Below are 10,996 nucleotides of genomic sequence, written 5' to 3'. Positions count from 1 at the left end.
TAATAAATCCAGAAAATATAAGTGTTTTCCGGCCGAACCGGTTATGATGGCAGCACCAAAAAGTCTATCGGCTAGGTCCTACCAGACATCGATAACACCAGGTTTTACAGTACTTGAATTTGAAGTATTTTACAGCACTGAACAATCAAAAAAAAGTCATCAAAGCGGGGTGTGGACTGGGTTTTGTGTTGCTTCATTTTTTCGAATATTTAAGTTCTCGGGTTTGTTTTATTTACATCTTTTGTTGTTAAAGACGATGAGCGCCGCCTGCTGAGCGAGGCAAAGGAATTTAACTAAGTGAACGAGGTGAGTGTGGCCCATCAGAGGAGTTCTGGCGGTGACGACCCGCCCAATTTCTGTCTGTTTGGTGGCTCAAAAGATGCCTAAGCCAGAGTCTTTGCTTGCGTTGTTGTTGTTGGCACATGGGCGTTGACCAAAAGTTAAACAAGTGCTAGAAGGCGTCACTTTTATTCATTTTCTATGATATTTTAATGAAAATATCTAAGAAAGTAAAAGGTCCTGATGCCATTTTTTCAGCATCAAGGAAATACGAAAAAAAAAATTGTCAGCCACCTGCTGTCCAATTGGATTCCGGCGTTGTTTCTTCACCTTTTCGTGTCTCGTTTTTTGCAAGGCACTCAAATTTCAATGCCATTTGGTCCTTAGCCCGCCCAAAAGTCCTGCCTGCCATTTCAATTGCACTCTTGCCCTCTCAATATTTTCGAATGGGTCTTCTTCGGCTAATTAATGACCACTTTACATGGGTACGCCATGGTGTACACTTGTGCGGGTGAGGTGTGAGTGTGTCTGTGAGTGTGAGTGTTATGTGTAATGTGCGAAGGGTGGATTACAAAAGTCGCTTTGGAAATTATTGTCAGGCCAGGTCTTCTCGCCCAGTATTTGTTTTCACTGGACTGGAGGAGAACCCTAGGCCAGTAACTTCTGCTGCTTCAGTGCACCTAGCTACACTCGCGGTCAAAATAATAGCACCATCGCCTAGCTATTATATCTGACTTTAATAAATCAGTTCTTTAGTTTCTAATAAATATTTTCTAATAAAATAAAAGTCTTATTTTATAGAGGTCTCTGTTCCTATTTGTCGATCTATTATTGTAGACACATGTGTATCTGCTTCTATGGTCAGGTAGGCGTCCGTTTCGTTTGCGTGTTTTGTTCCGTTCGGTTCCAGTGTGTTACCTTACCATATACCTTTCCTTGCCGGCGTACCGCATTTCAAATGCTCCCTCCCTCCGTTCCACAGTTGCCTTTCCATCCTCTCCTTCGCCCCTTTCCACCGCCGAGGAGTGCGATCTGACCCTTCTATAGGGTTCCCTTGGCATGTTGACTTTTTACCTAGACTCGGAGTTAATACCTCCAGTGAAAAGGGAGTTTTGAAAGGTCCTTTGTCCTTGCCGGAATGATGCATTGCCTGCTGATTGTGTCCTGATAAGGCAGGCTCCTAAAATATGTGCATTTTTAAGAACTTTTTAGAGTAAAAATATTCCGCAACTGCAATTTCGCGGGCAATAAACTTTCCCTCCAACGGATAGTGGAATAAATTAAAAAAGTGAATAATTAATGAGTTCATAATAAAAACAAAAAGCATAATTAGCCTCTCTGTCAGTAGTGATAACCAATCCAGAAATGTTTATAATGCAATAAACATAAACATCTCATCGGAGATCATCGAAGTAGTTCTGTGGGCCTCTCATAATCTCCTCCACCCAATCGACAATAAATCACAGAGGCTCTAAAAAGACACTTTGTTTTGGGCGGGAATCGGTCCATCTCTGCTCCAAATCCCTGCAAGACTAATTGCGCTCCCACTTGAATGACATTTAACTTAATGTTTGACATACTTTCAATAGAGCTGTTCCGACAGCAGCTACTCCCCCTTATCTGCTGTTCATTGCTCCTGCCGCCGGATCGGGTCTATAGGGTCTATTAATACCGAAACATCGGCGCCCCCATTAACGACTTGTTCGCAGCACGCGGAAATCAACCGAGCCGACCAGAAACAATCCTCAGGGTATCAGGGTGGATCGGTAGGATAGTTTATTTCTATAAGGCTATCCAGGCAGGTGTGAGTTTATGGGAATAGGATTTCATTAGGGTAGACCAAGAGAGAAATCTCAAGATTTTTAAGGATTAGAACTCAAAGAATAAACTATTTCCAATAGTATCTTGTTTGGTTTATACTTTTTCCAACACCTTTTGACTTTTTGTTTAAAATTCAAACTACAAAGAGCCACCCTGATGGACAGGCCATCAGCCACACACAGAAATCCAAATCGTAGCCCTCTATTTATAGTAACTGCCGCTGCGAGTATGAGATATGCAGCCAAATCCAAACCATTCCCTAATTCATTCACTTTCCGACTTCTCCTCCGTGCAGCCAAGCAGCAACGATGTGGCACTTGCTGCGACCCCTGCTCGTGGTAGCCGCCGTCTTGGACGCACTGCAGCCGTCGGCTGGCCAAATCGACCCTTACTACAACCAAAATCAGCAGCAGCAGCAACAGCAACAGAACCCGCAGTTTCCCACCCAGCAGTGGGGCAACAATCCCCAAACGAACCAGTATGGCAACCAGTTCGGTAATCTGGACAGCAACTCTCCCCAGACGAATCAGTTTGGCAACAGCCTGAACAATCCCCAAGCGAATCCCAACGATCGTCCGCCCTACAGGACGGATGCTGGCAGCTACAACGACCTCACCGGCCAGGATGAGTTCGGCAAGAGGCAGCAAGGTGTGGGCTTTCCGGAGGAGGAACCCAGTTTGACGCGCGGAAAATCGTCTTACAACGTGAAGGCCACCTTCCTGGAGTCGTTGCATTCGCGGGAGCCCACCTACTTCATTGTGGCCTCGCGAATGGTGCGTCCCGGTCTCATCTACCAGGTGTCCGTGTCCATCCTCCAGGCCCAGTACCCGATCACAGTGCACGCGAGTATCTCGTGCGACGGCGTCCAGATTAGCGGCGATTCCAAGGACGTGAAGGAGGGAGTTCCCGAGACGCTGCTCATGCGCATTCCACCCACGAGTGTGATCGGAAAGTACAAGCTGAGAGTCGAGGGCTTCTTCCAGAACGTTTTCGGCGGACTGGCCTTCCTCAACGAAACCAAGCTGGACTTTTCCCAGCGATCGATGACCATCTTTGTGCAGACGGACAAGCCCCTGTACATGCAGGGCGAGACGGTCAGGTTCAGGGCCATTCCCATTACCACCGAACTCAAGGGATTCGACAATCCCGTGGATGTCTACATGCTGGATCCAAACAGGCACATCCTTAAGCGTTGGCTCTCGCGGTAATATATATTATCTTGACTTGGCTTGGCTCTTATTCATCCTTTCTCTCCCATCTCTCTAGACAATCCAACTTGGGTTCCGTCTCGCTGGAGTACAAGCTGTCCGATCAACCCACCTTCGGCGAGTGGACCATCCGGGTTATTGCCCAGGGCCAGCAGGAGGAGAGCCACTTCTCCGTGGAGGAGTACTACCAGACACGCTTCGAAGTCAACGTGACCATGCCCGCCTATTTCTTCACCACGGATCCGTTCATCTACGGCCGGGTGATGGCCAACTTCACCAGTGGGCTGCCCGTGAGGGGAAATCTCACACTGAAGGCCACCATTCGCCCCATCGGCTACTTCAGCAACCAGGTGCTCAACGAGAAGTATCGCCTGGGACGATCCCCGCTGGAGCAGGCCAATCGATACAACGAGCGCTGGCGCTACAACAATCCCAACCAGAACCCCCAGATACAGTACAATGTACCCGGCCAGCTGCCCCAGGACGGAGCCGATCTCTCCCAGGATATACTGTACAGGAATCAGTACGTGGTGGAGCGCCACTACCAGTTCGAGGAAGAGTGGCCGTTTTGGTTGAAGAAGCCCGAGTACCAGGAGAACTTCGACAACTACAATTCGTGGACAAGCAGCTACCGAAAATCGCTACCATACCTGCGCTATTTCAACGGCACCTTCGACTTCAAATGGCCGCTGAGGGAGTTGGAGCTCCTCGTGCCCAATCTGGCCAACTCCGAGATCCTGATCACAGCCACGGTGGGCGAGAAGTTCTACGACGAGATCATCAGTGGCTACTCGGTGGCGAGGGTCTACAATTCCAGCCTGCGAGTGGCTTTCCTGGGAGAGTCGCCTCAGGTCTTCAAGCCGGCCATGCCCTTCACCACGTACCTGGTGGTGGAGTACCACGACGGTTCTCCCATCGATCCGAATCTTCTGCGTCAGGGTCTGATGGAGGTGTCTGGATTCGTGGAGAGCCGCAATGGAGGCCGCCGCGACTGGCCCACCCAGAGGTTGCAGATGTCGTTGCTGAGTGACGGCATCTGGGAGGTGAAGATCGACATCCGGAACGACCTGAACTTGGACGATAGGCCGCAGTCGAGGGACTTCCTCAACGGCATCCAGAACATGCGGCTGCAAGCGAACTTCGTGGACCCGCGCGGCGAGCGCCTCCAGACGGAGCTCCTCCTGTTATCCCACTACTCCCCGAGAAACCAGCACATCAAGGTCACCACTAGCACGGAGCAGCCAGTTGTCGGAGAATACATCATCTTCCACATTCGCACCAACTTCTACCTGGAGGAGTTCAACTACCTGATTATGTCCAAGGGCGTGATCCTGGTGAACGATCGCGAGACTATAACGGAGGGAATCAAGACCATTGCTGTGGTACTGAGCGCAGAGATGGCTCCGGTGGCCACGTTGGTGGTGTGGAAGATCACCCAGCAGGGTCAGGTGGTGGCCGATTCCCTGACCTTCCCGGTGAATGGCATCTCGAGGAACAACTTCACCGTGTACATCAACAACCGCAAGGCAAGGACCGGAGAGAAGGTGGAGGTGGCCATCTTCGGAGAGCCCGGCTCCTACGTGGGACTCTCGGGCATCGACAGCGCCTTCTACACAATGCAGGCGGGCAACGAGCTCACCTACGCCAAGATCATCACCAAGATGTCCAACTTTGACGAGCAAACGAATGGAACCTACAAGCACATTTGGTATTCCCACGAGGGCAATCCCGACGAGCTGGTCTACTTCCCGGCCTCCTCCTTCGGCGTAGACGCCAACAGAACGTTCGAGTACTCCGGGCTGGTGGTCTTCACGGACGGCTATGTTCCCCGAAGGCAGGACACCTGCAACCGCACCTTGGGCTACGGAGAGTGTCTCAGTGGCCGGTGCTATCGGCTGGAGAAGCAGTGTGACGGCCTGTTCGACTGCGAGGACGGCACGGACGAGATCGGATGTCATGTCCGGAACGACACAGAGCTCCTGAACTACCGCAAGTACCGATTCAACCGCGTCCTCCGCCACTACGAGAACGTCTGGCTCTGGAGGGATGTCAACATTGGACCCCACGGGCGCTACATCTTCAATGTGGAGGTGCCCGATCGCCCGGCCTACTGGATGGTCAGTGCCTTCAGTGTGAGTCCCTCGAAGGGATTCGGCATGATCAACAAGGCCCTGGAGTATGTCGGAGTGCAGCCGTTCTTCATTAACGTGGAAATGCCGGAAGCCTGCCGCCAAGGTGAGCAGGTGGGCATCCGCGTCACCGTCTTCAACTACATGACCACCCCGATCGAGGCCACTGTGGTTCTGCACGGCAGTCCCGACTACAAGTTTGTGCACGTGGAGGAGGATGGCATCGTGCGCTCCTACAATCCCAGGACCAGTTCTGGCGAGCATCAGTTCTTCATCTACTTGGAGGCTCAGGGCACCACGGTGGTCTATGTCCCGGTGGTGCCGCAGCGGTTGGGCAATGTTGATGTCACCCTGCATGTAGCCACTCTGCTGGGTACGGACACCATTACCAGAAGACTGCACGTGGAGTCCGATGGTCTGCCGCAGTACCGTCACCAGTCCGTGCTTCTTGATCTCTCGAACCGAGCCTATGTCTTGGAATACATGCATGTGAACGTGACCCAAACCCCTGAGATTCCCTACCAGGTGGATCGTTATTTCGTGTACGGTTCGAACAGAGCGAGAATATCGGTGGTGGGAGACGTTGTGGGTCCCATTTTCCCGACCATGCCGGTCAATGCCAGCTCGCTGCTCTACTTGCCCATGGAGTCCGGCGAACAGAACGCCTTCAGCTTCGCTGCCAATCTGTACACCATCATGTACATGCGACTGATCAACCAGCGCAACAAGACCTTGGAGAAGGAGGCCTTCTACCACATGAACATTGGCTACCAGCGCCAGCTGAGCTTCATGCGACCCGACGGCAGCTTCTCCCTCTTCCGCTCCGACTGGAACAACTCTGACTCCTCCGTTTGGCTTACCAGCTACTGCCTGAGGGTGTTCCAGGAGGCCAGCTTCTACGAGTGGGAGAACTTTATCTGGATCGATGCCAGCATAATTGAGAAGAACATGCGTTGGCTGCTCCAGCACCAGACGCCGCAGGGCTCCTTCTACGAAGTCACATGGCTGCCGGACAGGAAACTAAACCGCACCAACTTCGACAAGAACATCACGCTTACCTCCCACGTGCTCATCACGCTGGCCACGGTCAAGGACATCTCTGGAACCATGGGATCCCGAGTGGCGCTGGCCACTCAGCGTGCGCTGGCCTACATCGAAAGGAACATGGACTTCCTGAAACGCCAGGCGGAACCGTACGACATCGCCATCACTGCCTACGCCCTGCAGCTGTGCAACTCACCGATCGCTGAAGAGGTCTTTGCCATTCTGCGACGCCATGCCCGCAACATAGGTGACTTCATGTACTGGGGCAACCAGGAGATCCCGCAACCGCCTCGAAAGCTGGAAAATCAGAAGTGGTTCTCCCTGCCCCGGTTGCCGTACGAATACGATTCCCTGAACATAGAGACGACGGCCTACGCCTTGTTGGTTTATGTGGCTCGGCGAGAGTTCTTCGTGGATCCAATCGTTAGATGGTTGAACTCGCAGCGCCTGAACGATGGTGGATGGGCTTCCACCCAGGACACCAGTGCCGCTCTGAAGGCCCTAGTGGAGTACACCGTGCGCTCACGTCTGCGCGAGGTTTCAGCCCTGACTGTGGAAATCGAGGCCTCCTCCCAGGGCGGCAAGACCCAGACCCTGATGATAGATGACACCAACTTGGCCAAGTTGCAGAGCATAGAGGTGAGGTTTAATTTTAAAAATATTTAAAGTTCTTATTTATATTATATTTTTTATTTTTTAGATTCCCGATGCATGGGGTACCATCAAGGTCCAAGCCAAGGGCGCCGGCTACGCCATCCTACAGATGCACGTCCAGTACAATGTCGACATTGAGAAGTTCCAGACCAAGCCGCCAGTGCCAGCCTTTGGCCTCCACACCAAGGCCATTTTCCACGGCAGGAATCAGTCGCACATCTCCTATGTGGCCTGCCAAAAGTGAGTTTTTAATTAATTTTCATCAGTGGGTTGTTCTCAACATTGTTTTAATGAAATCTCAGCTGGATAAACACCAATGAGTCGCAGCGCTCAGGCATGGCTGTGTTGGACGTGGCCATACCCACGGGCTACTGGATTCAGCAGCAAAAGCTGGACACCTACGTGCTCAGCAATCGTGTGAGGAATCTGAGGAGGGCACGTTACCTAGAGCGCAAGATTATCTTCTACTTTGATTATGTAAGCTATTTTTAAGAATCTTTTAACAGAAAAACTAATTTAATACTTTAAATAGCTTGATCATGAAGACATTTGCGTTAATTTCACAATTGAACGCTGGTATCCAGTCGCCAACATGTCGCGCTACCTGCCGGTGAGAGTCTACGACTATTATGCGCCGGGTAAGTCACCATATTCACTCTTTTTAAATCTCAAGAAATAATTAATCTATTCATTTCTTACAGAGCGCTTTAACGAATCAATATTTGACGCCCTGCCCACATATCTGCTGAACATTTGCGAGGTGTGCGGCAGCTCGCAGTGTCCCTATTGTTCCATATACAACATGGGCTGGCGCACCTCCATGTCCATGTCGCTGCTGTTCTTCAGCGTTTTCATCTACCTGCTGAGGAGTCGCACGCACCTGGTCCTCAACATGCTGCATTTGCTCACATAGTGAAGGCATAGATATAGAAGGCAACAGAGTCACCCACGAACACGCATTGCTAGGATCTGTCTGTTTTTTGTTCGTTCTTTAGTTTTTTTACGTTTAGTTTTTTGAGTTGTAGTAGTTTTTATTATTTTGCCAAACGAAATTGCATTCCGTCCAAAAATGCTGGTCAACTTTTTGGCTTTCTTCTTGTGTAGTAGTGTACTCCATTGACCCGCTGTATAATTGAAATGTGTACAAAACAGCAGCTAAATACTTTTACTTTTATTTTATATCGCTGAACAAAGAATCTTCTGCATGTAGCATCCTATATGAAATGTATATTGTAAGTCTTAAACCATGATACCATGCCTTATCATAGAGCGGGCTTCAAGTGCGGAGTTATGAGAAATCATCAAACCAATGTGTCTTTCACAAAATGCCTTTAATAGATTTTAGAAATCTTAAGCAACATATCTTGACGATACTTGCATAAGCACATATCGAATGAAAATTACCTAAATTTAAAATCTTAATCTTGAATATTTTTGTAACGAAATGGAAACCGTCCACTTTATTTATGCAACTAACGAATCTGCATAGTCTGTAAGTTTTATACGTATTTACCCTCTACCACTTCAAACCACAAATAGTTTGTATTACCACTCACCCAGCCATGTACTCGAAGCCGACGAGGATCTACCGAGGATATATACCCCTCGTTTGTATAACTGAGTAGAGTCTATCCCCACTCCACTACCGTAAGAATCGAATCTCTTTGTAACTTGTGTTTTCTTTTGTAATGAACGAAACTGAAAATGAAATAAATGAAAGTAATGTTTTACCATCGATGGTGTTATTTTTTAAACAATATCTTGAGTGTTGCCCCAAAGTAAAGCTTTTCAAGCCCATGGACCACAATGGATCGTCCAGCAAAAGTAATATATTTGTAGAATGCAAGGGGATGCAATATGGTCCCTGGAAAGTGTGTATATTTGCCAATTCGCATCAGATACCGAAATGGAAAACCCCAAACGATTAGTCCATCGATTCTCCATCAAAATCTAGACACAAAATAAACTCCATCAAAATCTAGACACAAAATATTTATTAGATTTTTTATCAAATTTCCTGGGTAGTCCCCTTCAAAAACGGGGAAAATGCATGGAGGCACAATGTGGCCCACAGCGATGGCTATATCTTTGGCAATGGTCATCCGATTCTTGAGCGGAATACCTTAAACGATTTGTGGACCGATTATCTTTCAATTTGCATCAAAATCTTAAAACAAAATATTTTTTAGATTTTTTGTCAAATTTTCTGGGGAGTCCCCTTTAAAAATGGGGAAAATGCATGGAGGCACAATATGTCCCACAGCGATGGCTATATCTTTGCCAATTCGCATCAGATTCTTAGACGGAATACCTTAAACGATTTGTTTATCGATTTTTTGTCTGCATTAATTACTTATTGTTTCGAAATCTAAGTGAATTTTTTAAAATATCGAAATGGTGATGAAATATAATTACCTGTAAAGGTTTTAATTTGGTTTTTTTTGTTTAATTTGTATTACCAATTTGTAAGTTTCACTTGTGCCATGAAACAGATTATTAGTCTTACCCTTGGAACCGTGCTAAGATAGCCACCAATGTCCTCTCCTTTAATTAATATCGTAAATTTTAATAGATTATTTTATAAAAATGTCATTATTTAATACATAGTAAAATATTTTAAGACCACCTTTCCGTTTACGAAGATAAGCAGGACTATTCGTGGTTTGACCATGCGGTAAATGAGACCGGGGAACATCTCCGGCTCGTACGAACTGAACTGGCCATGAACCTGGTTGAGGTTCTCCAAGCGGATAGGAAAGCGCCATTAGATGTCATTATTTAATACATAGTAAAATATTTTCCATTAAGTCGAATTGTTCGTAAAAAAATTGCTAATAAATAAATAATAGCTAATAGCTGGTAATTCTACTACGTCTTTCGGAAGCTGAGCAGAATGGGGGAGATCGCCTCCAGGCAGTCCATGATGTCTTTGCGGGACTTGGCGCCCGTGAAGACCACCTTTCCGTTTACGAAGATAAGCAGGACGATTCGTGGCTTGACCATGCGGTAAATGAGACCGGGGAACATCTCCGGCTCGTAAGAACTGAACTGGCCATGAACCTGGTTGAGGTTCTCCAAGCGGATAGGAAAGCGCAGGTCCACCGTGGCCACAATGTTCTGCAGCTTGTACTCCATGAATTTGACGGGGAACCCTAGCTTCTGGAGGATGCGGGCGAACTTCCGTGAGCCAATATCCGCATCGATTTCGTTGCGGGCACCTGTGCAGATAATTTTGCCCGTCCGAAAGATAAGAGCCGTGCAGCGTGGCGAGTGCATTCGCATTATCACACCTCGGAAGCGCTTTGGGGAGTACTCCGAGTTCCTCGTCCGGGAGTTGATGGCCTTGAGGTCCAGTTCGCAGTTCACCGAAAAGGTAGCCACTATGTTCCTGTGAATTACGAATGAGTTTCAGTTATTCTTTGCGAATTGCATCAGACCAGGAGACACTAACTGCAGCCGGATCTCGTGCTGGGCATCTTTGGGCTCCACCAACGCCGCCGGCTGCTGGGGCTGGAGGGCAGTATGTGGATTGACGCCGCCACTGGTGCTGGTGGCCGCCGCACCCTTGTCTCGTTCAGCATCCGTGACTTTGAAATGGAATTGCATGGCGTTGGAATATAAACAAATGTCAGCAGTTCGGGGGGTTCGAGGATGGGAGATGGTACTTTTGTAAGGTCACACTAAACCGGGGAAATCGTGAAATGCCGGTGCGGTATTTTTTTAAGACATAATTATTTTTCAAATAGTTAGTAGAATTATCGATTTTTTGAATAATTCTTTATAAAAAAAAAGAGAAAAAGCCAAAGGAAAATTATTCTGCTAATCAGGGTGGCTTTCAGTTAGCACTCATGACAATCCTAG

General features: G+C 48.2%; 2 protein-coding genes across 2 annotated transcripts; one reads left to right on the top strand and one right to left on the bottom strand.

Moving 5' to 3' along the window:
* The first annotated feature begins 136 nt into the window (after nucleotides 1–136).
* On the top strand, nucleotides 137–8,868 carry Mcr (macroglobulin complement-related). Its single transcript, XM_017251763.3, has 7 exons — nucleotides 137–306; nucleotides 2,396–3,304; nucleotides 3,367–7,120; nucleotides 7,182–7,375; nucleotides 7,438–7,612; nucleotides 7,668–7,773; nucleotides 7,837–8,868. Exons 2-7 carry the CDS (start codon nucleotides 2,409–2,411, stop codon nucleotides 8,046–8,048), a joined length of 5,337 nt encoding a protein of 1,778 aa, XP_017107252.2. The 5' UTR covers nucleotides 137–306; nucleotides 2,396–2,408; the 3' UTR covers nucleotides 8,049–8,868.
* An 862-nt stretch (nucleotides 8,869–9,730) lies between these two features.
* Nucleotides 9,731–10,912, bottom strand: Trf (TBP-related factor). The gene is made up of 2 exons (XM_017251585.3): nucleotides 10,587–10,912; nucleotides 9,731–10,523 (listed from the first exon to the last, which is right to left on the bottom strand). Exons 1-2 carry the CDS (start codon nucleotides 10,739–10,741, stop codon nucleotides 10,004–10,006), a joined length of 675 nt encoding a protein of 224 aa, XP_017107074.2. The 5' UTR covers nucleotides 10,742–10,912; the 3' UTR covers nucleotides 9,731–10,003.
* Between the last annotated feature and the right edge of the window lie 84 nt (nucleotides 10,913–10,996).

Source organism: Drosophila bipectinata, chromosome 2L (assembly GCF_030179905.1).
Source record: "Drosophila bipectinata strain 14024-0381.07 chromosome 2L, DbipHiC1v2, whole genome shotgun sequence".
Lineage (NCBI taxonomy): Eukaryota > Metazoa > Arthropoda > Insecta > Diptera > Drosophilidae > Drosophila > Drosophila bipectinata.
The sequence above is the reverse complement of the archived record's forward strand: the minus strand, read 5'-3'. Positions and strand labels throughout refer to the sequence as shown.